Here is a 27,224-nt window from a genome sequence, read left to right on the forward strand (position 1 = left end):
TTCTTGACCCCTTTATTTAATCTTTTCCAGGACTCTCCTTGCTTTCCTTCTCACCTTTTCCCTCCTATGTCTTCCACCTGGCCCTTAGGTGGCCATGTTTCTGCTTGGTACCCCCTTGGGCAGGTCTGCCTAACCCTCATGTATTGCCTTTGAGTGACCTTGATCCCATTCCCTCTCATGACTTCTGTCTTCACTGCCAGGATGTGGATGATTTCCGAGGAGCCTCTTACCCCTGGTGCTCAGTCCCATACCCTGGAGACTTATTTCTTTCTCTGTGCATCAGCCCTATGTCCCCTGGGTTTCTCTTCTCTGCTGCTGGTTCTGACACTTCCCCACCCACTAGACCAACATCAGCCACCCACCCAGGCCTTGAAACTGCAAGTCCAGGACTCCGGCTTCTCCTTACATCGCACTAAGTCCGCGGCCGAGGCCTCTCTGCCTGTTTGTCTCTGCCTTGATTTCACTAAACATGGACAGTAATACTGTGAGGGGCCCTTTCTCCAAGCCTCTCCGCCGTCCTGCTCCCTGGTCACAAGCATCGTCTCTCCGCAAGCATTGCAGTCACCTGACACTGTCTCCAGCTCACAAGTGCTCCTTTCATTTGTCCTCTTGGTTACTGCTGCGCTGCCAGATTGCTCAACATGTACTTGTGGTGCCACTCCTGCCTGTCCCTTTAGTGCAAGCTACACCTCACCCAGTTCAGGCACAAGTGACCAGCTGCCTCTTGATCTCTCCAACTCTCTCAGTTCCAACTCCTAGGCCAAGGCCTGGCCAGTCAGACCACTATGCTGCCCTGAGAGGCTGTGCCCACCACCCCCTCACCTGGGCGCCTTGTCTCTTCTCTAGCTGGCAGTCTGTAGATGCTGTGACTACTTACAGACTGGTGGATACACTTGTATTTACTCATCTGTCCCACTAGTCTCAGCAGTTCGAAACTTGAGTTTCTAGCATTTAGAATAGTGGAGACCAATGTTTCTCTAAGCGACGATATTCAGACATTTTTTTAGCTGTTGTTAATATTAAGTTTCTCAAGCAAAAGGTGGTGGTGCACACCTGTAATCCTAGCACTCGGGAGGCTGAGACAGGAGGATCCTGGAAAGTTTGAGACCATCCTGCACTATGTAGTGAGTTCAAGGTCAACCTGGACTATACAGAGAGACCCTGTCTCAAAAAAAAAAAAAAAAAAAAAATCATACTCTCAGATTCTCTCCATCTCCATAGGACTCACAGAATCAAAATTTGTTTTATTTTGAAAAAAGTAAGACTTTCCGGGTGATTTTCATGAATAAATATAACCATTGAACATGTAGATATTCAACATATGTTTTAGAATAAGTGATTAAATTAGCTGGAAACCTGTGTCTGCTCAGCTTCTCCCAGTGTACATTAGAACACAATCAGGGTACAAAACAAGTAGTTCTTGGCTGGGATTGGGACATTTTTGTGGGTGGTATTTCTTTTTTTTTTTTTTTTTAAATTTTTTTATTATTTATTTATTTATTTGTGTGTGTGTGGCCAGCTCAGCCCACCAGGGGGCGGGGCTGGCTGGCATGTGGTGCTGGGGATTGAACCGCGGTCCCTGTGCTTTGCTTAGCTTAGCTTGTTCTAAGTAGGTGCTTTAGACCACTGAGCCATCTCACCAGCCCCCTGTGGGTGGTATTTCCTAAATTTGCTGTCCAGAGTGTAGATCCAATGCTTAGTGTAAGCATTAGTGCATTAGGATGCTTTCTTAACAATAAATGATTGAGTTTTGGTTTTTGTTTTTATGATACTAGGGATCAAACCCAGGGATTGAGCATGTCGGGCGAGCACTCTCTCACTGACTACACACCTTCCGCCTGCTCTTCCATTTTAACAGAACAAGACAAAAAAACCAAAGGTCCAAGTGAGACATGGCTGCTTACATGCTATGTAGGAGCCAGAGTTAGACAAGTCTCTGCTGATCATTCTACTGTGTCACACTTGCTTGAGCCCTCCTTATTTGCATGCATTTGTGCACAGATGTGAATTTGCTGGCTTTTGACTCTGAAATGGAGCCTGCCAGACTCGTTGCACCCCCAAATAAGCTGACAGCCCCCGCTGCAGCCTCCAACCCCCAGGCTCCAGAATACATCGTAGATTTTGCTTAAAGTAAACTTCTCCTATCAACCCCTGCCTAACTGGGTGAAGGAGGGCTGATGTTTTGGTTGGTTTGTGTACAGCTATGACCTTGTTATTTCAGGTTGCCTCATATATGCAAAAAGGATATCTTGTCCTCTAGTTTTTCTAAGAAGTTCTTTTCCTTGGGCCACTGTGTTGGGTCTGCTCCAGCATCTTGGATTCAGTCATTTGTGATACTTGACCAGTAATGCTTAACTAAATGAGAACAATTATAGCCCAAATGCCAGAGCAGTGTGGGGAGCGTGTTCATGCTGTCTCCCACACATCCGTGTCTCTACAGGACGCGGGTGCACGGGCGCAGCTACTCAAGTATTTATGTTTGAAGGTCGTGGCCTCTTGTTCTTGCCCATGTTGTGGAACCACCCAAGAACTCTACAGTCAGCAGCAGCAGGACTTGATAGCGTCTACTCCCAGAAGCTTCATGAGGGTATAGATTAAGGTTATGTTACGCTGGCAGTACTGCAGAGGTAAAAGGTAGAGCCTTAATTGTATGAGACAGCCTTGTTTCACTCAACAGAAATCCAAGCAAAAGGGTCTTGAACCAGTGGAGCAACAATGGTGGGATCAGGAAATGGGCTCATTTCAGGTTTTTTAAATTAATTTCCTTTTTATATTTTTAAATTTATTTATTTGATACAGGGTCTTGCTGTGCAGCTCAGACTCGTGGTGATCCTCCTGTTTCAGTGCTGGGATTACAGGCGTGTGCCACTACGCCCAGTTTCAGGGGCCTGCTTGGCGTGGGTCCAGCATGACATGTAATGGGGATCAAACCTGGGTCCTTATCGCTTTCCAGGCAGGTGCTTAGACCACTGAGCTGACTCCTCAGCCCCTCACTCCATTTTTGACTTCATCTTTCTTCTCATGTGTGCTGCCTTATGGCTACGAGATGGCTGCTACCACCAGCAGGCCTGTCACTAGGGTGCAAAGGATTACGATTTCAAAAAGATAAATCAACCAGGTCAGTGCATTTTAGAAAGCTTTCCCAGAAGGGCCCCACCTGGCCACTTCTTAATCGTTGCCACAGCTTCATTACATGGCTATTCCTAGCCCAGTCAGCTTGGAAGGGAGCAGGGGAGGGAGTCTTGTGGCTGGGGGCACAGTCACACTGCTGTACCCAGAGAGCCCCCTGAGGGTCCCATCAGACATCTCTGCTGAGGTCAGGGACACTGTGTCCTCTCCACTGAGAGTAAGCCAGACGCGTGCAGTGTTTCTCGGTCACAGTTACTAACTTTCTCTTACCTATTAAAGCTCTTGCCAATGTTTTCAAGATACTGCTGTTTTTAAAGCTATCTGCGTATTTTTCCTGGAGTAAATCTATTGCATAAAACAAGACAAAACCTGCACTTTGAGAAGTTTCTTGAACCTTTGAGGCACACATGTCGCACCATATCTTGGTTGCCAGGTCACACATTATCCTGTCCTTCAGGCTGGCCTTTCCTGGCTCTCCTGGGATTATCCAGGTGAGCAGTCCTGGGAGCTGGGGAAACAGAGGCTTGTTTGCTTCATTCAGAAGCTTACAGAAGAGGAAAAATGCAGGTTTCTAAGGACTCAGTAAGCACCCAGCTGAGGAAACCCTGTGCTTTGCCATTGCCCGGTGCTCACACTGAGTGTGGAGGGCACTGTTCATGGAAAGCGCCAGGTGCAGGCCCCTGCCTGGGTGTGCACAGCCACTTGCCCTGTGGGACTCCCAGGTGGGGTGCAGGCTCAGGAGCCCCATGTGACCTCCGGCGCAGAGTGATGTCCTGCACTGTCCAGGCCCTGCTGGTGTCCTGATGCCACAGGACTTCCCTTGGACACCTGCTTTTCCTCTGTGTCTCATCGTGAATCTCATGCTGGCCTCATTCAGCTACACCTTCTGTGGCGTCTCCTTGAGCTTAGGGTGAAGAAGGAACTTAACACGGTCTAGGAGGACCATGGGCCTCTTGCTCCTGCTACTTCTTGGGTCTGGGAACTGAGTCCAGTGGGTGAAGTTTCTTGGCCCCACCTCATTGCTGCTTGTCGACTGCTCTGCTCCTTCACACTGTCTGGGCAGGCTCCTTCATGTCCTGCTGCCTCTGGAAGCCTTCTGGGGCTCCTCAAGCACGGGTCGCAGAGCCGCCTACAGGTTTTAGCTGCCCCTTGTTTTCTCCTTTGTCCACCAAAAGTTTCAAGTCTCTAGGGACAGGGATGGCTCCATTTTGTAATTGTTCCCAATACCCAGCACGTAAGGCCTAATACTTTTAAACCTATGTGAGAAATGAGTGAGTCACAGTCTCCTTACTTTCTGCCCAGATCTGTTATTTGAAGAAATAATAATTCAATAAAATTTTGCCGTAAAGCAAAAGGCTTTGCAGTATTTTGTCACTGAGGATTAGGTGACACCTGTCATTAGACTGAAGTAGCTTCCTGAAAGCAATTTCTAAAACACTTTTACCTGATGCAGCTCATTACTTACGAAGGAAAGAAAAATGTCATTTCCCGGTTTTAGTCTACTGCTTAAAAAGGGTAAGAAATCTGAGATCAATTTAACGTTTTGGTTAGCTTCTTGCATACAAGAGATGATTAGGAGCTTGGTGAGACATAGTTTTGCTTTTTATGGGTTTGATGTGGTGGTACTGAACCCATAGTACTCACTTAAGACAATTTCAAGAGATACTTTTCTTTTTCTGTCCTTTATAAGTCTTTATTAGGGTGTGCTTTTGTTTTGCTTTGGTACTAAGGCTCGCATGAACCTGGGGCCTTTGCACTGAGTTATATCCCCAACCTTACTTACTTTTTTTTTCTTATTTTGAGACGTGTCTCAGTAAGTCACTTAGTTGTTTAGCTTGGGTTTGAAATTGTGAATGCCCCCAGCCCACCTCCCAGAGTACTGGGATTAAGGCATGCACAATTACAGCTCCCACCAAAAGTCTCATTAGTCTCAATGCACCGATTGCCTTGGTTGCATGAAAATAGCTGAAAGTACTTTTCTTTTTAATAAAAGAGATGATTGATTTTGACTTGTGTTATAGTGGTATTATGTTTGAGCTACAAAATCAAAGATTCTAGAGGAGTTGGATGGTGGGGGTCGAGATCCACTCATAGTGACAATCTTGAAGTCCAGTCTCCTCACACTCATATTGTACTCTGCAGGTTTTGAGATAACTTGTCTAGACTCTGGGGATCTGGGAGGAGGAAATCTGCATTTTGTTTGGGCTTGTTTTCTTTTTCTTTTCAAGACAGTCTCATTATGTAGTGCAGGATAGCCTTGAACTCACTTGTGTAGCTCATGCTACCTTCGAATTCATGGTGATCCTCTTGCCTCAGCCTGTGGAGTGCTGGAATTACAGGCCACATCTGGCTGGAAATCTGCATCCTTTCTTTATTTTTTTTTTTTCTGTATTTAGGACAGGGTCTACAGGGTGTACAGGGTCTCACCACGTAGATTGGACTCATGGTGATCCTCCTGTTTTCAGCCTCCCAAGAGCTGGGATTACGGGTGCATGCCATCATGCCCAGTCTGAAATCTGCATTAACAGATGCTCTAGCAGAAGACAAGATGAAAGGGCCATTTTTTTTTTTTTTTCACTTAAGCTAGTAAAAGTAAGAGGCCAAATAGCTCAGCAGATTAAAGTGCCTGAAAGTAGGCGTAGGGGCCAGTTGTTCCTATCCTAACCCCTTTAAACCCTAGAGTAACAGGCCCAGTATTTTTAAAAAATGGGGAAGTGGGCAATTGCTGAAGCATATACTTTTCTCAAAAGTCACTTCTTATTTAGATCAAAAGTCATGTTTTATTCATTTTCATTTGCTGTTTTTCAAAAGCTCTGATTTTTGGAATAGCATTAGGCTTTGCTTCCTAATGTGCACATTTGTGGAAATGTCCACTCACAGGCCACTCGGGTCCGTCTTCCTCTGCTGACTCATGAAGAAATTGAAGACCATTTCTTTGCCTTTGTCAGTAATCATGCTTTCTTCCTTCTTGGACTTAGAAACAGGTTTTCAGTGAAGTAGAATTAGTGTGCATATAGCAAATGGAGCTATTGTGTAATTGAGAAATAATGCCGGCCATTTCTGAAAGAACCAGCCTTTGCTCTTGGATGTTCAGGCTTGGGTTTGCAAGTGAAAGTTCTGAAAAAACAATGCACTCATTCTTTAGGAAGGCAGATTAAATGAGTTCATCTTGTCTCAACCTACAATAAATGCATTTGAATTCATTGCATTGACTTCAACCTACAGTAAATGCATTGAAGTTGGCAGATTGTGTCATTTAAATCACAAGAGGTAGAAAATTGTAAGTTCTGAGATTTATTAACTCAGACTTATGAATATACCTTATAAAGATTTTGTTTACTTGTAAAAATTTATAACTATCTTTATTACAGCCTGACTGCTTTCACATGCATTGCAGGAAGGTATTTATGACTGTGAAAACATAGCTATTTTCACATGAAGAATTGCTGAGAGAAACAGAATTACTACTACCCAAATACACATGTGTAGACACATGTTCAAATGAGTATCAGCATTTCGAATTTTCCAAAGACAAAGTTGGCAGAATTTGGTGATTTTACCTTTGAAGATAGTTCTTGTTCTGGCTCTTTCTGTCTTATGCAATTTTCTTCTCTTCCAGTCTTAGCCCAAATTTTAGTGAACACAGGTTGAAGAGGAATAGCTCCAGTGAGTTCACACAGGATAGTTCATCCGTGTAATCCGAGTCATGTTATTTGCATACCATATAGATAAAGAGCTTTGCTTTGCGTCACTGTCACACAGGTACAGATAAGAATTCTTCACCCCAGCCTCTGTAAGCATTCAGGTAAAGGTGCCTTTACCCATAATTTTTCCATGCCAAGTCCTGGCAGAAAATATTGTGGCTACATCTCACAGTAGATCTAATCAAATAATGTGTGTCAAAGGGAACGATTCTACCGTTGAGGTAGAAATTAACTTCTGGGGGTTCTTAGGCCATTCTTGCGTTAAAACTCCCAGTAGGAGCTGTTGCTTGATACCCTCCAGATCCATGCCACCTGTGGCTGGGTGGGTAGCGTGCCAGCGACTCTGGGTTTAGGTCATGCTCTGACTGTCCTCTGCCCCAGCAGCCAGTGGGAGCTACCTGAGGACATTGACAGGGACAGTGCCTGCTAGTAACCCTTGCACAATTTCAGCCTCTTTGGACTTGTGTCCTATATTCCCTTGGAAGCACCCTCCTCCCCACTCCATGCAGATCTACGGGAGGTGAAAACAGATTACTCAAGAGTATCAGCTGTTGCTGGCCAAAAAGTTGAAGGTGTACTTGAGGTCAGATGGCTGGAGAGCACTTGGCTGGGATCAGTAGAGCTTGCCTGTGCCAAGCATGTGGCATTGAGGGTAGACTGCTGGCCTGCAGCTCGCCTGGGTTAGCTGATGGTCATGCCACATCCACACCCCGAATCATAGGAACCCTCTGAGTTCATCTGCTGATGTTAAAGAAATGATGCCAGTTTTCCAAATCTGAGTTCCGTCAGATGTTAACCTTGTGATAATACTTGCTTTCACATATCACCTCCAAGGCAGAGCTTACAGCCTGGGGTGGTACCATTGTTTTCCCCTCCCCCTGGTGGGCAGGTTTGGGCTCAGGTCACTCTCACTGAGTGGATAGTTGAAGGTTGTGATTCCATTGCCTTGTTTTTTTGTTTTTTTTTTTTTTTTCTTTTTAATCATATTTTTTTTGTTAAATTGTTTTTTAGGGGAGGTTTTATTTTATTTTATTTTTAATTTTTTTTTTTTGGTGCCAAGGACCAAACCCAGGGCTTCCAGCATTCTACCACTGAGCCAAATCTCCAGCCCCTGGTTGTGATTCTGAAACAATGGTACTTTGTAGAAGAAAATGAGCAGTGCATAATATCAGTGTCATGGCTGTGAAGAGTGTTGATGATTACTGACATCCCAAGGGCCCTGTAACAAGCAGAAGTCAGCCAAGTGGATGGGCTTGACTCTTCCTTTACTGCCATCTCATAATTAAATGAATGTAAAGACACCCTTTCTTCTTGCCATAAATAGGTCAGAGGAAAAAGCCATCTACTTGCTGCATTTTTTTTGTTGTTGTTGTTTCATTTTCTTTCAGAAATATCTCATTTAGAACTCTGACCCTCTCATTTAGAAGACTTACATAGACTACTTATTGTTACTGTTCCTTAATGTACTGATGTTAGTACTTCAAGAGTGATCTATGTGTATTACTTGAGAATCTCACGACTTGTGCCACCACTAAGAATTTTTGTAAGAATGAACCCTTTAGATTATTGTTTCAGTATCACTGCTCTCCATTTTCAAGTTGAAATATCAAAATAATTTGCTCTCAGGAAAAGTCTTCCTGGATACACATTTGGGCTACATTGTTTTGTTTATTGCAGTTTTAAATTTATGAGTTCACAAAAGGCCAATCTGAAACTCATAAGCAGCCTAGTATCTGTGAAGGCAGATATTGGCCAAGTAGGACTTGAAATGTCTGAGCCAATGACCATTAAGACACACTAGCTTTGTTTTCTGTATGGTTCTACTTTCAAAACAACGTTTTGATGATAAACAGTAGCGGTAGTCGGATGAGTACTTAGGATCTGGCCTTTGTTAACAGATTCAGTGTTTTGATGACTTTCAACAAGCCTGAGAAGTGTCTCCTCATTGAAGAAACCAAAGTGAACAGAATGTCATTTACCCAAGGTCACAGAACGAGTAAGTGGCAGCTGGGATTAAAACTGAGATCACTGATGCTCCAGTAAGTGGGTCTCCTGGTGGTATGTCCTAGGAGTATTGTCCAGTGAGACCTGTACGGAAGAAGTATGTGGAATAAAATTGTGTAATTTTATATTATTGATGCACCCACTGGCAAATGTTTGGTTATGTATTGGTTAGCATTTTATACTCTTTAAAAAAACAACATGTTTAATTTTTAAAGCAACTTTATCACATAAGATTTTATTTTTTAATTAAATTACTAGGAAAAACAATACAAGTAAGTTGGAGAAAAAAAGCTTACACTGTGCAACATCCTAGGAACAAGTATGGTAAATGGATGGATGGGGGCATCTGTAGTTCTACAGCGGCTCCTTCTGTTTCTCTCTGTGCACTCCCTGCTGGAACAATCACCTCCCTTTCACTTTGCTCTGCCAGCTGTGTACAGGGTTGGCGACCCCACACCGTGTCCCTTGATTCATTTTTGCTCACAGCCATACTCCCTTGATTGTCTTGCTTTTGCTATGTATAGGATTGTTTGCTTTAGATGAGTTCCTTGAAGCAGAATTGCAGAGAGATGTGGATGGATATGTTAAGGTTCTTGACAGTACTGCCAGGTTGTTCTCCAGAGAGGTACATCATTTTACCTTTCCATTAGCCAAACATCAGCATACCTGCCCATGTCGCACCACACTGTCACATTGCTAGCACTTTGCCCCCTGCCTGCTGACACATTTGTGGCCTGGTGTTGCAAAGTCTCAGTTATGTAATGATCCTCATCCAAGCAAACGTATCTTCTTTAGAACTGAGTACTGTGGTGCTGTAGGCTTTCTTCGGGCTTCCGGTTGCATTTGGCCTTCGCGTGCTGTGCCTGGAACAGTGGCAGTGAGTGGCAAAGGCAGATATAGCCACCAGGAGAGCAGCCATGTGGTCAGAGCACCAGGCACACTTTATGCGTGTCGGTCAGTCTGTCCATCCGTCTGACTGACTGTCTGCCTGCCTGCCTGGCTTTGCTTGCTTTATGCAACCAGTTACACTGAGAAAGAAAGACTTGACCTATGCCCAGCCAGAAGTACAGAAATGGGATGTGCTTTCCTGACATACCCCAGCCATGCCTGATAGACGTGTTACCCATGCGTGGCATGCCTGCTGCAGCTTGTTCGTCTTTCCAACAAGATTAAGAGGCAGAGCTAGTAGAACCAGGTTTAGATTAACTTGTTGGATTCATTTCGCTTCCAAGGGGCAAAGAGCTTTCACTGTTTGGATTCGGAATCAAGTGAGTTTGAAGCATAGGTTCAGGGATAACTTGATGGCTTGAGTGTCAGTTATTGTATTTAACCTCCCAGTGTCTTTTTTTAAAAGGGTCTTATTAAGTTTCCCACACTGAACCTGACCTGGAAATTCTCCTGCCTCAGCTTCCCTAAGAACGTACGTGCTCTGACACCCAGCTGCCTAAAACCTCACTGCAGTGTCCTCCAATCTATGGGTTCTCTACAGAGCTACTTAGCCCTGATCCTTCGTTTCTTCACAAAATGAGGGCAATAACTTTTTTAAAAAGTATAAATGAGAAATTGTATGTATGAAATGGTTGGAACACTTAGAAAGCTATCTTGAATTAAATCATTGCTCAGTGTAAAGAGTCATTACTTTGACCAACTGCAACCCATTCTCTTCCAGTGTCGTGTAGCGACGCCCATCATGTGTCCTAAGTGAGGCCTCACCTTTGCATCTGTATTGGAGCAAATTGTTCAACATGAGAAACTGTGGGCATTTAGTAAATAAATACCCTGTCAGTTGTCTTTAGCATGCTTAGGCATTTAGAATCCCTCTCTGTATAAAACATGCTTTAGACTCGAGGAAGTACCTAAAGGCAATGCTCGTTAGCCCCCCCCCCCCCTTCATAGTGGGAAATCTTTCTCAGAAAGCCTACCTAAGTCAATAATAGTTCTGCTCTCAGATCTTAGTGCTCTGAATCTTTTCTGGACAAAGAAGCAGAGTGGAAACAAGACAAGAGTAAGCAGTGTCTCGCATTTGCCCAGCGACTGCCGTCTCGGCAGCGCTCCCAGCGCACATTCTGAAAGAGGACGCATTGGGAATGGGAGACGATGCCATAGCATTCTGGATTTCAAAGATATGATGACTCCAAGATTCCCTGTGTACCCTGAGCATTTCTCCTTGCCTCTGGAGCTGTTTGATAGGAGAAAGGGATGCCATGGGCTCTGTTCCTTTGGGACTTTCCTGGATCCCGTGCTTGACAAACTCTAGTCATCTCGAACCAGCTGACATTCATGTGAAGAAATTATTTTACTGCCTCTTTGCCTAGTAGTAAGAAGAGACTTTATTTATATCTTCTTCTTATTATTATTATTTTGGGTGCTTTTTAGACAGTACTAACTGTGTAGCCCAGGCTAGCCCCAAACACCCAGCAGCCCTCCTGCCTCAGCCCCCCGAGTGCTGGGATCACACAGCTATGCATCATTCCACCTGGCTGAGAGACTTACATAAGAAAACAAAGCTCCCACTTTCAGGTGAAATGGGAACGGTGCTCTTGATCCCCTTGTTTTCTGAGGGATCTTGAGGGGTTTTTTTCATGAAGAATTTTTGCCCCAAAGGTCTTTATCATTTTTTCTTGGCTCTAATCTATAAATAAAAGGTGGCAGGGGGTATTAGTGATAGTAAAACAAAAGTCTGTGGGAAATGATGTAAATAGATACAAAAATGAAAGTTTCCTGAATCATAAAAATAAAAAATACCCAAACCAGAGGAGACACTATTTGATAGGTTTTGGTCTGGTTCCCCCCATAGAAATCCACGCTGGGCACCAGCGGACAGCATTGTCCTGTCCAACTTGGTGTCCTCAGAGGAGAGTCAGCATCTTCCGGCTCACAGTGAAGGAGGAGAAAAGGCTGGAGGGTCTCTAACGGGATGAATCATTAGCAAATCGAAACACTCAAGATGCAGGATGAATAAATTGGAACACTTAAGGTTTCGTAAACAGGCAGTTGGATTTACTCATTGAAAATAGCATGATGTGACAGTACTTACTTTCTTCGTGATCCCACGTATTTACAAAAGGTAACCCTGTCCCACTCTTCCTAACACTATAGATACTGTTGTCATTCCAATGTGGTACTTTAAGTGTGAGATTGCCCCCCTGTTCATTGTAGTATTATTCATACCAAGATACAGGATCAAGAGCCACCCCATCATCTGTTAGCCTCTGTGCCTGTCTGTCAACAATGGATACACAAATTATGGTATAATTGTAAAGTGGAATGTTCTCCAGCTTTAAAAAGGAAGGAGATGCTGTTGCCATTTGCAACAGTGTGGATGAGCTAGAAGACCTTATGTGTGAAGAATTTCCACCAGATACAGGAAGAGAAGTACTACATCATTTCCCATTTGTGCGATCTCAAAATGTTGACTGTAGAGAGACAAAGAACAGAGTAGTGTCATCCTTGCTCCATCCTGGGCTAAATTCAGATTTGCTGTGGTGGGATTATCTTGTTTTTCAGGAATGGTTAATGCAGAGAGGACTAGAATAACTGGAATTTGACTTCAAGAAGGATTTGAAGGAAGTGTGTGGTTGGAGGGAGGGGAGTGTCCTGCATGGTGACCGTGCGCTCTGCCTCTGGTCCTTTCAGAGTCTCCCTTGCATGGAGATGTGTTTGACATGAAGTCCTTCGCAGCAGGGGCAGTGTTACAGCCGACGAGCACTCTGCAAGATCTGAATCCACAGCCTTCCTCTGTAGTCGGAAGTGCAGCTACTTGTACAGTAGTGAAGGGAGTTATGGGTGGACCCATGTTGGATGTTTTATTTCATTTTCAATTTTAAATTGACCTGCTGGGGGCCTGCCCATTAGCTCAGTTGTTTAAGTGCCTGCTTAAGCAAAGCAGTCAGGCTCAGGATTCTGTGGTTTGATCCCCAGATCCTCATGCCTTACCAGATCTGCTGTTAAGGTATCCTGAGCTGGCAAAAAAAAAAAAAAAAAAATTCTTCTAAGTTGACCTGCTGGTTGGAAATGAGAAGACTGTTCTATGTGCTGTGCTTGGAATCTGCTTGATGCAGTTCAGCCTAGGCTTTTTTTTTTTTTTTTTTGTATTTTAGTACAGAGTCTACAGGGTCTCACTGTGTAGATCAGGCTCATAGTGATCCTCCTGCCTGTGTTCAGCTTTCCAAGCTTTGGGATTACATGCATGCACCACCATGCCCAGTTTCAGTAGTCTCAGCACACCCCGGAGGCAGGGCTGACAAGGTACACTGGGGATCAAACCCTGGCTGCTACGTCTGCCTGAGCTGGTGCTTTAATCCGCCAAGCTATTTGGCTGGCCCAGTGAGCAGCTTTGAAGCTGTATCATACTCTTCTTTTGCATCCCATTTTAGCAGACATCCCCAGATACCCATTTCTCTTTTCTTAACTTCTTGCCCATTTCTCCAGGGCCCTTCAGCTGTGGCATCGTGGCCATTGGATGCTGGATGGTGTTGTGTGGTACAGGGTGGTCACAGGTGGCTGCAGGGGCTCTGCACGCCAGCTGCCGGCAGCCACCTCTCTTTTACATTAATAAAACATCCTCTGAGAGTCAAGATCACCAGCCCCAGTGACAACCACTGGCATGGAGCAAAGACAAGAGGGTTGAGATTGAGCTCTGGGCTTCATCCCAAGTTTACTAAAGAGATATTAAGTACTTAGAACTTCTAATTTTTGGTGCCTACTTCATTATCCACCAAACTAGTTCACTTGTGAATTATGTGTGTATGATTTGCTTTAATATAATCTTCAATCAGTGGACTGTCAACCCCTTGCATTCTCAAATGCTTTCTTGAATAGAAAGGAAGAGACTGGCCTTGGACCTTGCATACCAGAAACTGACCAGAAGTATTAGCATCCGTAAGGAACCGGTCCACATATTGCAGAAGCATAGGCCTTCCTTTTAGGTTAATCATGTGTTAAACAGATCAGCAGTTCCATAGTTGTTCACATCTTAACCCTAGAGTATGTTCTCTTATACAGAAGAGAGGTAGGGAAGGGAGATTATTTGAGACTGGGGAGATTACTCTGGAATGAGTATACCAAATCTCATCTTTATGGATCCTTAAAATTAGAGAAACTTTCTAGACTGCAGTTTTAGACTACACAGTGATAATCACGGGATGTTGAGGAGGGAGGTAGGAGGATCAGAGTTGGGGCAAGTGGTAGCACCATGAAGACAGAGCTGAGCCGTGCCCTGGAAAGAAGCAGATAAATGACAAGCCGAGAAGCGGCAGGTGGCCCCCTGGTGCTGGGCAGAGCCAGTGGACAGCTTCTGCCGTGGGCCTTGGGGAGGCCAGCAGCCCTGGCACAGTTTGGGTGTTAGCCCTCCAAGACTTACTTTCAACTTCTGACTTCCAGAATGTAAGATAGTAAATTTATGTCCTTATGAACCATTTATTGTGTTGGACTTCCTTATAAAAGCCCCAGGAAATGAATTGAACCCACTTATATCCTTAAAAAAAACAGGGAAGTTAGATTTTGAAGGAGCAATATGAATAGCTGCTCAGGATTTATTTTCAAGAGCAAAATGAAATAAATCATGGCCGTTTCTTGGGTCCTTAGATGATAACCTCATGAGTATAAGCAATGTTAACAAGTTGGTTATTTTTTAATTAATGTGTTCTTTCTTGTCACTGCTAGTTTTTACTACGCTGTAATTTTTTAAAGTAAATTTGATTTTGGTGACAAAAAAAAAATCTGAGCTGTACCGTGAAATGAGCTATTTTTTTTTCTAACCCAGAAATAGCAGTTGGGGGATAATGTAGTTCTCCAGTTTTCTTTCAAATTTATATCAAGAAAAAGTGACAAGAGACTATATTTACTCATCTAGTAGTCAATAGGAAAACAGAAAATGACCTTTTCCTGTATTCTAGCTTCTTCCTTGTCTGGGAGGCCATAAGTATAAACGAAAATCCTACATAAGTGTAAAGTGATAGTAAACTACAGCAAAATTGGATCGTCTTTCAAGTTAAATGTTCTGCCCTTGATTTAGAGAGAGAGAGTACTCACAGGTGTGGATGTATTTATGCTTGTTTAAATAGTTGTCTGCAGGGCTGTTATTTTTCTTGGTGTTTATTTAAATCAAAGAAAAGTCTGCGTCCGAATTGGACTTAATCTTGTAAACCTGAAATCCGGATTCCATTCCCTCATGAATATCATGTCCTTATATGGCTTTAACTTCCGGTTTTAGTCTCCAGCTTGAAATAAATCTGTGTATCTATAAAACATTCGTGTCTTCCTTAGCATGAAGTTAGGGAGGGAACCTGCAGTTGACTGTAAGGTGGGACCTGTCTGTTAAGGGCTGTTGTTTATCCATAGGGAATATTTTCTTTTGAAGTCTTTTGAAGAAGCCTTGTTTCATGAAATAACTGTGAACTAAGGAACACCAGATCCCTTTCTTCTGGGTTATTTCTTTTTTTTTTTTTTTCCTTTCTTTAATGTATTTGGTACAGGGTCTCACTACACAGTTCCGACTTGTAATGATCCTCCTGTTTTCAGCCTCCCCAGCCCTTGGATTACAGGCATGTGCTGCCATGCAGTACCAGGGATCGAACCCTGGTCCCTATGCTTGCCAAGTCCACTGAGCTATCTTGCTGGCCTTTTCAGCGTTATATATACCAGCAGAAACTGGGTGACCATTAGCCTAGAAAAAATTTTGAAAGAATTTCTTAAGTTGAGTTTAGAGGATCTCTAAGATCCACTCCCAATACTGATATTTTATATTCTGATGGTCTGTAGGTTGATGGTGTAGGTAAGAAGATTAAAAAAGAAAGAACGTAAAGTAGCCTTCATCTATGCCCAAAACCCATAGTTGCATTTGACTGTAAGGTGGGACCTGTCTTTCAGCACTCTTAGGCTGCAATCCTTGAGGACCAGGCAGTCATTTCTCTGTGTCAACATGCCTCGGGTTACTGACCCAGTGGCCTGACTGAAGTAATAAGGCCACTCTTAGCCCACCAATCTGCTGGCTGTTCTCGTGATAGGAGAATGATTGCTGGAAAAGGTGAGTTCATCCAATGAGCTTGAGATCTGGCGTCTACCTTGGCCCCAGCTTCCCTTCACAGGAGAAACACCATAGGCCAGCTTTCTCTTGAGATGTGTGCTGTTTCACTCTGTTCCCCTCCCTGCTCAAACACCTCGCTGCTGCCCATGATTGCTGCCAGCATCTCTGTACCTCTTTTCTGGAGCACTGTAGTGATTGTTCCTCCTTTCTTAGCCGAGGGACATGAAGGACACATAGGTGTCATTGCAATCCTCCTTGTTAAAGAAAGTGGACAAGAAAAGGAAGGTTAAGGCATGCATTTCATTACTGTACTTAAATTATTAGTAGGGACTAATTGCTGGTCCTGAGGCACAGACAGCCCTCCCTGCTGCCGTAACCTGCATCAGCAGTTTCTGCCGCACCCAGTGTGAAGCATCTTCTCTGTCCCCTTTCCTTGTGTCTGTCCAGCCATCCAGAGACTCAGAGCCCACCTCCAAGTCTGCTTTTCTACAGAGCATGTTTCCTGACAGAGTTCTGTCCTGCCTTGGAATTTTGATCAAACTTTATCCATTACAGTCATCCATCCTTACCTCTCTCTATGACTGGCGTTAGTATCATGTAAGCTTTCCTGTCTTCCTAACTGATTGAACAGAGGCAGAAGTCACCGTTACTGAGGGATTCTTCTTCACCTCGCTGGTGTGCTTCCCACTTCACTGGTTGAAGTGGATTGGGTGGGTACCAACATGTTTCATTAGCTATTGAACAATGATACATAAGGAAACAAAGATGATTAATTGCAATCCTACCAAATTAAGTATTAAAGAGATGACAAATTTTTAGATATGGGCTTAGTTTGGTTTCACTTTTTTTTTTTTTTTTTTGGTGGAATCGGGGATTGAACTTAGACCCTTGTGCTTGCCAGGGAAGCGCTTATTCTACTGAGCCATCTCCTCAGCCCCTGGTTTCACTTTTTAAGAGCATTTCTCCTCCTTCACCCAAAGATTCTACTCTCAGTTTTGACGAGAGAGCTAAATTCACTAAGGTTTTTTAAAAAGGTGGCTGGGAGAGGGAAGGGTAGGTTCACAGATCAGGAGCAGCCTCTGTGTACCCGGCTGCTTGCACGAGAAGGGCTAGGGGAAAGGGTACATGGGCCTAAGTTTCCTAAGTGAAACTCTGCTCCATCATGGCCTACTTCAGGGATAGAAAAGTGGAATTACAGAGGAATAGTTTTCTCACCTTTTCTTAAAAATAGCTAAAGAAAACCTGTGATCTCTGAATTAGCAGCTGAGGGGGAAGCAAATGAGAGGTGTTTGCAACTCAAAGAAGCTCAGAAATCACACAGTTGAGTTCCTGGGTCAAAGGACAGATTAGGGTAACAAGCTTTTCTTCAGCTACAGTTGTGTCTCACATTATGTTGATTGTGGACATATTTCCATTATTCTTCACAAAGCATTTTTTGTCAGAATTTCTGGGGGTAAAAAAAGAATTTCTGGGGGTAAAGTTAACTTTTAGATATAAGTTATGAGTAGAATCTGCTGAAAATTGTCATATTCTTATATAGAAAAATGCCTATTTCTGAAGTCTTGCGACAGCTTCCAGAATGTGATGCCAGTATCCAGCTCTGGCCAGAACCCCAAGAGCACAGCCCGCAGGCCGCCTCCCAAGGAAGCGTTACTTTAGCAGGCTGCATTGGCCATGCCTGTAACTGCAGCTTGTAGGAGGCCGAGGCAGGAGAACTGAGAGTTGGATGCCAGCCTGGCTACCCAGCAAGAACCTGTCCACCAAAGAAGGAGGGAGGGAAAGAGAGAAAGAGGAAGGAAAAAACCCTTCACTTTACCCTCTAGCTGGATGGAGTGGTGTACATCTCTAAGCCCAGTTACCCAGGAAGCTGCCACAGGCGGATGGCAAGTTTGAGGCAAACTTGGTCTACTTCAGGAGATGTTCTCTCAAAATAAATTTGAAATAAGAGAGGTTCACTGGGGACATGGATCACTGGCAGAGCACTTGCCCAGCATCTCAAGCCCCTGGCTTTTTAATGCCTAGTACCACAAAATCAAATCAAAACAAAAACTGCTTTTACATGCTTATCAAATTAGAACCACCAGAGGTGTCCATTGAATATCATATTGGCAAGAATCTGTGTGTAGCTTCTTTCAGTCTCTGGCCCCTGACCATTAGCTTTTTCCTGATTCACAATGGCAAGGGGCAGCAGCATCTTAAAAGAGGCTACCCCCCCAGCTAGCATCCGGTCCTGGTGCAGCCTCTGCCACTCAGGATGTGTAGCCTTTCTCCTTTTCTTTTCTCCCTGGCTGCTTGGGAACCTCACAACTCCATGAAAGTGGATGGTAAGCAAGGCCAGTTAGGCAAGGGAGAGTCGGGACGGCAGGGAGCACAGTGTCTTGGCAGATTTCCACCATCAGTTATCCTGTGTTGAAACGCTACCCACAGACAGGATTCTTCATTAGCAGATAAACGTACTTGACTCTTGAAAAAAGAGATCTTGAAGTACAGGGTGCCTGTCAAGATCTTGATATAAGGCCTGGCTTCTGGGGACTCCCATGAGTAGGGAGAAAAACATTTGAGTTTATACAGTCTTTCAGGAGTATATCTGGTAGAATAGAAAGTACAGACTGTGAACAGTGACTAGTTCAGTTATTCTTGTAGACTTTTTTAAAGAAGCATCTCGCAGGAATGTTTCAGAACCAAGCAGTATAATAGATAAATCAGATCTCTGTGGGTAAAGCCATTAATTCATTCATAGACTAATTTACAGATTCACCCTTTTTCATTGTTGATGTCAAAAATCAGAGAAAAGTTAAATACAGGCACAACAAACTCAAAACATTAGCATTTCATTTGTGTTCTCTTTATTTGGTTGGTTACCTAGTAATCAACTCCGGAATCACCGTCCGCATAAGTACTCATTAAGTACATATGTAGTTAAGGGTTGTGCTATGTATTGTACATTTAAGATTTATTAAGCAAGACGAGTCTTTGCCAAATAGAAATTACTAATCATCTGGTAATAAAGCAGTGTAGTATCACCATCATTCCCAGGCCTGGATGCCAGCCAGAAAAAGAAGTATTATTGGATTAACATGGAAGCATTAGGGAAATAATCTATCCACATTAAATCCTAAAGTCAGTTAGTGCTAGTCATTATTCATCTTGACTATAATTGAACCTTTATCAGAAGGAAAGACTGTTCTAATCCACTTAAATTGTCTAGTAGGCTGAAGAAAATCATATCATGTAAGCAAAATGGAAAAATAAAGATACATTTGGATCATAGATGATACATTTTACTTGTTTTTGTGGTATTAGGGATCCAACCCAGGCCATACACACCTGCTCTCTGCCACTGCCATAGCCCAGCCCTGATACATTTGTAATTATTCAGCTGAGGAGGTAAGAGTTAATGCTTTCTTAGGTGACCTCTCTTAGAGAGAAAGCTTCACCTTAATTCTAAGCTAATCCAGAGCATAATTTGGATTTTACCATGTGGAAGATTTACATATTATACAAGAGCAATTTTAGAAGGATTGTTTTGGGCTGGCTCAGGTTGCCTTAAGTGTAGGTTTTGTGTGACCTATGGAGCTGGGGATCAAACCACAGTCCCATAAGCCTGACTGGGTTTGCCCATGTAGGTGCTTAAATAACTGAGCTAACTGCCAAGCCCATACAAGAGCAACTTTAGTAAGTATCATTGCTGGCTCACTGAGACCAAGATATAGGCTCTATCGTGAGTAAGTTTACCCACTTGCTCGGTCCCAGCCACAACGACTTCAGGGGCATCATCAGTGTCCATTTGCAACAGTGGAACCACAAACAACTAACGTCCTACATTCCTTATTCCCTCCTAGAAAACTGGGAATTTAGGCTCTGCTCTTGAGGTCCTTTGTAGCTCTCAAATTCCGTGCCATCATTTATCTTTGTTGTCCTTTTGTGGAATTATTTGTTAAAGAGAGCTTTGAAAACATGTAGAAAAGAGGACTCTCCTTAGGGGAAAGTTAGCAGTGTGTTGTGACTAGTTCAGTGGAAAAGGGTTTGTTTTGGTGTGTTACGATGACGGCACTGTGAGATAATGTTTGTTCCACTTCCTGGGTGCAGAATTGTCAATAATACAAGTCAAGCAAGTATAACCCAAATTTGAATTATATTGGATGCATAAGAAAACTAATGAGGACATATTTTCAGTGTTCCCAGAGAGATGAAGAGCTTGCATCCCAGTGTCCCAGGACTGGAAAATGTGCCAGTTGGAGCAGGAAGGTAGAGGACTTGCCTCTCTTCACAGTGGAGCAAAGTTCCACTCAGCTCCCAGCGATTGTGCCCCACACAGCCCCTAGGACTCTGCACGCTCTTAATGCAACACCCAGGAAAACTGGATCGTCTGGGGCTCTGCAGCCGCTAAGCCCAGTCCTTCATCTCAGAATGAAAGATAATATCTCACCTGCATGGTGAGGTATTAGGAGGATTAAACAATAAATTCTTTTAGCATGATGTTTACCTGTAGATGGCTCAGTAAGCAGAATCCTGTGATTATAATCACTTTCTACTTTTACAGTTGAGCAGAAAAATTACATGCTACTTCCTATTACTGTTGCCTATATTAACTTAGTAAGTTGCTTTAGGGAGTCCTTGCTTATAATGAGCTTTCTATGTACGTACATGTAATATATGTTTTGTATATTATACTACGTGAGTATAGAGATTAGTAATTTAATGCCATGCCCTTGTAAATTATAGAAGAGAAATAAAAGTAAATATATAAATATATTTATAGCTGAAAGTAGTTTCTTCCTGAAATGCTTGATCAAGTTCCATAAAAATTATCTCACTTTTCCATGTTTCTCTAAGGTGTAGAAATAGTTTCTCTGAATATTTAGTCATTATTAATACTACCGGGAAGTCCCGCTTGCCTTCAGTGTCACTAACTGTTCATTCTCTCCGTTGGTTGGGCATCTATAGTCACAGATGCTTAATTTTTCCCCATTAGATAACTTGATAGCAGACGTCCATGTTTGTTCTACAGATATTTGTTCAAATCTTCCTGTGAGCCAGGCCATGTGTATTGGAGAGAAGGGTTTGCCAGCCTCGGCAGAGGTGATGCGTTCAACTTCGGTTTATCAGTTGAGTCCCAGAATAGTCCCTTTCCTAGGTGGCGTGTAAGTAGGTTGCTTTCATTTGTTTAAATAGAACTGTTGCTTGTAGAGATAATAAGGTCCCCTGTGACTCAGCAGCACATGCCGGTAGCTAGAGCAATAAAATATGCAGCACTTGACAAATAATACTCTTTAGGTGAACAAATTTTGCCTTTGGTATTACGTCTTGTGACTTGCTTTGCAACCCATTCTCTATTGATCTACCTGAGTAGGGAATACCCATTTTTAAGCAAAGCGTTACTGTCTCAGGAAGTATGTACAGATGTTTAAATTGTTTACGAGGCCTCTGTTGCCACTGACCAGTATTTCTATAGAAATTTGTTCTATTTTTTTCTTTTGCATTATCAGTACCATTGCTCATTTTTATGTGATACTGATAAATCAGCAGGCTCATAGGGACCTGAAGAATCCACTTATCTGGCTTGTATATTTTTGAATTACTAGTTCCGTCAAGGCCTAACATCTGGGTCAGTAAGTCGGGACATGGCGATCCTGTCTGTGGACATCTTGAGATGTTGTCCTGGTAAATGTTTTGAATCACCACTCATAAAGATGTTATCTTCTGCAGTGAATCATCCTTAAAAATAAAATGCTATAGACTTTTTGGTTTTGAGACAGGGTCTCACTATGTAGTCAGGCTGGCCTTGAACTCGCTATACGTCTTAGTGGGGCCTTGAACTCCCAGTGATCCTCCTGACTCAACCTCCTGGGGGCTGCTGGTATTACAGATGTGTGTCACCGTGCCTGGTAGGATATTTTTAAGTGTGTACATGTATGTACAAGACAGAATAATTAGCCTGCATTTCATCATCTCTTTTCAATCTTGCTTCATCTTTCCACCTATAATACTTTTGTAGTTTTGTTTTGGAGGATATTTCAAAGCAAATTTAGGATGTAATTTTACTCATGAAAACTTCAGTATGTGTCAGTTACTTGTTTTGGGCAAATAGCAATTTGAACCCAAGGCCGTAGCACTGAGCTCCATCCCTGGCCTTTCATATTTTAAGACATGGTCTTACTCAGTGGCTCCAGCTGGGCTTAATGTTGTGACCCTCCTGCCTCAGCCTCCCAGAGTGCTAGGGTTACACATGCGCACTGCCACTTCTGGCTTGAAATTGGTTTCAATCTAAAATAGCCTCACATTTTTCTCTGCTTTGTTAGCTTGCCATAAATTCCATGGTCCTGCCAAGTGGGCCACAGTTTACCTTATCCCTTATATGATTTTTATGAACAGGCAGATTAGAGATTTGGTTAAATTCAAGTTTAAGTTTCCAGGCAGGTGGACTACAGATAATTCTGTGCTCTTCCTGTTGTGTAGCTAACAATGACTACTTTTTTTAAGGTTAATATTGACTATTTGTCCATTTTGGAGAAGGGAATTTCAAGAATTCGTGTTGGGAGTCATAAATCCTATAACTTGTATTTTAATCATCAGTTTTATTCCAGGTTTATTGTTTAGTACCATTATCCTACTAGGGAGTTGTAATTTTGAATGCTTTTCTTGTCCCAGTACATAAACTTACTATCAGATATTTCTGATAAAAACAATTCTTTTTAAATTTATCTATGCAAACTAATTCAACAAATGCTGAAGAATAAAATTAATTGAAAGGGTGACTTCCTTTACTTCAGTGCTACATTGTTGAAGATTTTAGTGAGAGAGTCTACCTCTGCTGACCTTTGGCTTCCTGTTACCAGTCTGCTGGCTAATCCTCACCCTAACCCTAGGTCCAGGGACCTCCACCATGTCGCCACGAGGACCAAAGTTGTTCTGTGACGGGGTTGCGTTCCCCAGAAGCTGCTTTTTACTGCTTACAGTGAAGAGAGATGATATAAATTCAGTGTTTTCTGTTGAATAAAAATAAGCTGCTCTAGGGCTGTTACTTAGCTGTTTATTTGTCTGTTCATAGGAAGAAATCTTTCCTGTTTTCCGCTCTGTATGCTGCCTTTATATTTGGCGGTCGGCACCTAATGAACAAACGGGCGAAGTTTGAATTGAGGAAGCCATTAGTGCTCTGGTCTCTGACCCTCGCAGTCTTCAGGTAGGTTCTGATTATTTTTCTTAACAAAAATTCATCCATCCATTGTACTTGTTGAAAGAATGCATACTTGAGTGCTTTATTTTACGTCTGGTATTTTTGATTGTTGAATCTATTTTGGACATTAAATAAAGTCATGTTCAGAGGGAAAGCCTTCACTTGTTCCTTAGGCAGGACATACTCAATCTCATATTTTGAGATTTCTCAGGCCGCTTCTGTTCCTGTCTAAACTGATCATGTAGTGGTCAAATTCCACCATTACGACTGGAAGCAGGGCACCAATTCCTTTATTTTTGTTGAATAAATTTAACTGAAGGGCTGAATGAACACTATTGGTGTGTATTAGAGAGCAGGGTTCAAATGTCACAGGCCAGCTCTAACCAGCACTTAATCTGAAGATGGTGCTCAGATATGACCGGATGCTGAACATCTGTCTACATCTATTTATCTTGTTGGACCAGAGAGCTTTACTCCACATCCCTAAAGTATCTTCCACCCTTTCTCCCTGAACCAACGCAGTCATACAGTGTGTGGCCAGTTCTGACTTGGTATCTGCAACGCTCAGTACAGAGGCTGTCGGGAGAAGGCCTGGTGAGTGCAGGGCACCTGTCCTCCAACACACAGAAACATTCCTCCAGACTCTTCATAGAGCATTTTCAGGCTTGTCATTTTTGGTGACAGAGACCATCATAAGACTAATTAGCACACAGCTGGTGTTGCTGCTACTGCCAGAATTTACCCACAGCACCAACAGAGGCACCTGTTCTATTTCTGATTTGCTTATCAAAGTGGAAGGTTGACATTCAGAACTGGGTAGGGGAGGGAGGGGGGAAGAGGAGCCCACTGCACCATTCATTTTAGTATTTATGAGGATCCATTTTGCTGTGTTCCTAGTCTATGGTAACAGTTTTACCACTAAGCAGAAATGGATGGCATTGTTAACAACCTCTTTGGTCATTAAGGTTTGTAAAAAATGATTGGGAGAAAGAGGATTTTTCTACCAAACTTCTAGGATCTTTGCATTTCCATTGCCTGAGATCCCTGCATTTGAAACACCCATTTGCTAGTCATTGCTGAATGTAGTTTTCATGTGAATTGTTCAGTCCATGTCTTAAATACTTTGAGCTCACAGGCTTTTAATGTGTCAGTGGTTTTGAGATGCTTTTGATTTTGATGTATTTTAGTCCTTTGTTTTGTTTTGCACCCTGGCAGCTTGATTTGCTTCGATGTTGTCTGACAAGATTTTGCTGGCCAAAAACATTGGCTATTCTTTATCCAGAACTGGATCAGCCATTTTTCAAAGAAGCATTCTCCTTATTTTAGAGCTGTCTAAAGCTAGATCTTTTGCCTGGACTTGATCCACCTAGTCTAAAAATTACAATAAAGTGACACTAATTGAATCCTTCACTCCTTTTGAAAAACCAAGAGCTTGAAAAAAAAAAAAAAAAAAAAAGAGGCAACTTGGAGAGTAAGATCCAGAGCTGAGGAATGGGTCTGTCCTTCCTGGCCGCCAGGCAGCCTTAGTCTTTTGCTCAGCGCTGTAACTCAGTAGCTCCCAGGTCACGCTTAGGAATGTCCCAACTTAATGCTATCATGGCGTTCTGTTTGGGATAGAAGACTATCAAGATTGTTTGCCCACTTACCGATGAGGAATCTTTATGTCTCCTGTTCACCTTGCATCAAACTTTCCTGCCTGCTACATTTCCAACAGCAGCTTCATGGTTGCTCAAACTTAAAATATCCAAGTAGGATCCTCTGTTGCCGTTTACCAGATTCGTCACACCCTGGCAAGCGTCTGTGAAGCCATTCTGGATAAGCAGTATCGCTTCCTGTGAGTTCCAGGCTGTGTCACCAGGGCGTGGTCATAATCTCTCTGTTTCTGCAGATACTCTAAGCACTCAGTGGTGACCCTCAGTGTTTTCTCTATCCAAGTTATTATAGTCAAGGCAGGGTACGCTCCACATTGCCTAATGCCAGGGGTGTATTACCTCCGTCCTGTAATGTTTCCCTGCCTAAACAGTCACCGAAATGCCTCTGCCAATAGTGCAGAACTCAGTGCAGAACTCAGTGCAGCCGTACAAGCCAGCGTCTTTCCCAGCCCACCTTTCCCAGATGCCTGTCCACACATCTTCTTCCAAACCAGCATGAAAAGTCTATTCTTCATTGCTTCTCTTTGAACGCACATCTTTCTCGTTTCCATTTTTTCCCCTTCCAACCTTAGCCACGGCTTAGACTTCGCAGAATTTCTTCGTGGCTGTTTCTCTGATCATTTCAGCCCTTAGCTCATCTTCCCATAAACATCCTCCAGGCTCATCACAGACTAGACTCTAGAACTGCGCTGGTGCACCTTTCAGAGGTTTCAGTGCTAACAAACAGCTGTGGGCCACTGCTCTGGACTGTCACCCTTCCTGGGAGGCTGTAACTTCCCTAAGGCAAGAAAGGCCTCTTGTGGCCCTTGTAGCACCCACTGCACACAGTTGTTGAATTAATGAATGGAAATCCAGCCCTCGACCAGATCTCCAGGGCTTGTAACAGATGATTTTAGTCATTTCTTGTTTTTCGTTCTTTTCCATACTAGCAATTGAACTCAGAGCCTTTCCATACCCAACTTTTTTTTTTTTTTTTAAATGTCTGATTTTGATGCAGCATCTCAATAATTTGCCCAGGCTGGGTTCAAACTTGCAGCCTCAGGCGAGCATCACTTCACTTCTTTGTGTTTCTGTGTCAACTGCCTCTGATGCACCTGAGCCCAGATTACATCTGGCACCATCAGACTTTCCCTGTGGGCGTAAAGATGCCTCAGGAAGGCATAGATGAATGCTGCGCAATGTCAGGAGCTTTCTGGCAGCCTACAGGCCCAGACAGCGTGGCCCTCGCTGCTGCCTGACCTGCCTGAGTCACTCTGAGCTCTTTGCTGTCCCTTGAGCTCCATACCAAGGTGTCTGCCCCTCCTGGTTCACCGCAGCCCTGCTCGGCCCTCACCTCCCTTACCTCTTCTTCAGCCTTGGCTCCATACCAATCCATACCACTTAGCACCCTTTCCTGGCTTCTTTTTCTTTTGTAACTCATACTTCCCAGGCCTCTCAGTGTGATTGGACTGTAAGCCCCATGAAGGCAGGGATATCAGTGTCTGATTTCCTGCTGTGCCTAGAACTAAGTAGGTGCTTAGTACATACTTCTTAAAAAATTAGTAAGGACAAAGAAAAAAGCAGAGACGAGCAACTGTGCACATTTCTTTCTCAAAGGGGAAGTACAGAAAGTCAGTGTCTGCGCGTCCCAGCCCATCAGAGCTGGAGAGCCGGATGTGAACTGAGAGGGCCTCTCATTAGAGTCCAACATATTCCCTCTTTTTTTTTTTTTTTTTTTTTTTTTTGCGGAACTGGGGATTGAACTCAGACCCTTGTGCTTGCCAGGGAAGCACTTATTCCACTGAGCCATCTCCCCGGCCCCCTGACATACTCCCTTTTACTGACCATTGGGAACGTTATCTGGCTGACCACTGAAAATGCTGTCCAGCAGCAGTTTTTTAAATCATAGAATTTCTTTCTACATGCAAGTATATACTGGGAGTCATTACTGTCATTATCCAGATATTTTTAATAGTTTGCTCTGTGCCCTTCCTAGTAATTTAATGTTAAGCTTTTATTATAACTTTAATTTTCTGTCATGCAGTTAATTCAACTGAGGTTGGATAAAGACAATGACTTCTACAATGTCTTTGTATTATAGATGCTAACACAACTTAAAACTGCTGACATGTAAGATGCTTTAAATCACTTAGCCAAAATAAGTTAGTATTTAGATAGCTGGTGTACTATTGGTTGACAAATAATGTCAACCAACAGAGGCTCCTAGAAAAGACACTGTGGAAATGTAGGATGTACCTGTAGGAACACCTTCAGCACTAAGTATTCTGAATTAAGATTTAGTTATAGATTGTAGCGTTTATGAACTTTCTGTATTGCCTTATAAATATTTAAAGGATCTTTCTTGTTAGTAAAGTTTGGTGTATGTGTGTGTGTGCGATTCTAAGATTTTGAATCCCGAGTCCATCAGACCTACAGAATGAGCTTTTGGGGGATTTGTCTAATTGCACTGGAGATGCTAACTCACATTGCTAAGCTAAGAGGTCCAGTGTTACTGGTTGTTAGGAGGGTCGGGAACGAGAAGCTTCTGTCCC

General features: G+C 43.1%; 1 protein-coding gene across 3 annotated transcripts in view; it reads left to right on the forward strand.

Moving 5' to 3' along the window:
- Elovl6 (ELOVL fatty acid elongase 6) overlaps positions 1-27,224 on the forward strand; it is a 123,659-nt gene that overhangs the window by 65,989 nt on the left and 30,446 nt on the right. For all 3 annotated transcript variants that reach the window (XM_023710039.1, XM_023710038.1, XM_004626682.2), the window contains exon 3: positions 22,916-23,047. In XM_023710039.1, coding sequence (XP_023565807.1) covers positions 22,916-23,047 — 132 coding nt within the window. The remainder of the gene's footprint in view (positions 1-22,915; positions 23,048-27,224) is intronic.

This window comes from Octodon degus, unplaced genomic scaffold (assembly GCF_000260255.1).
Source record: "Octodon degus isolate 3935 unplaced genomic scaffold, OctDeg1.0 scaffold00016, whole genome shotgun sequence".
In the NCBI taxonomy this organism is placed as follows: domain Eukaryota; kingdom Metazoa; phylum Chordata; class Mammalia; order Rodentia; family Octodontidae; genus Octodon; species Octodon degus.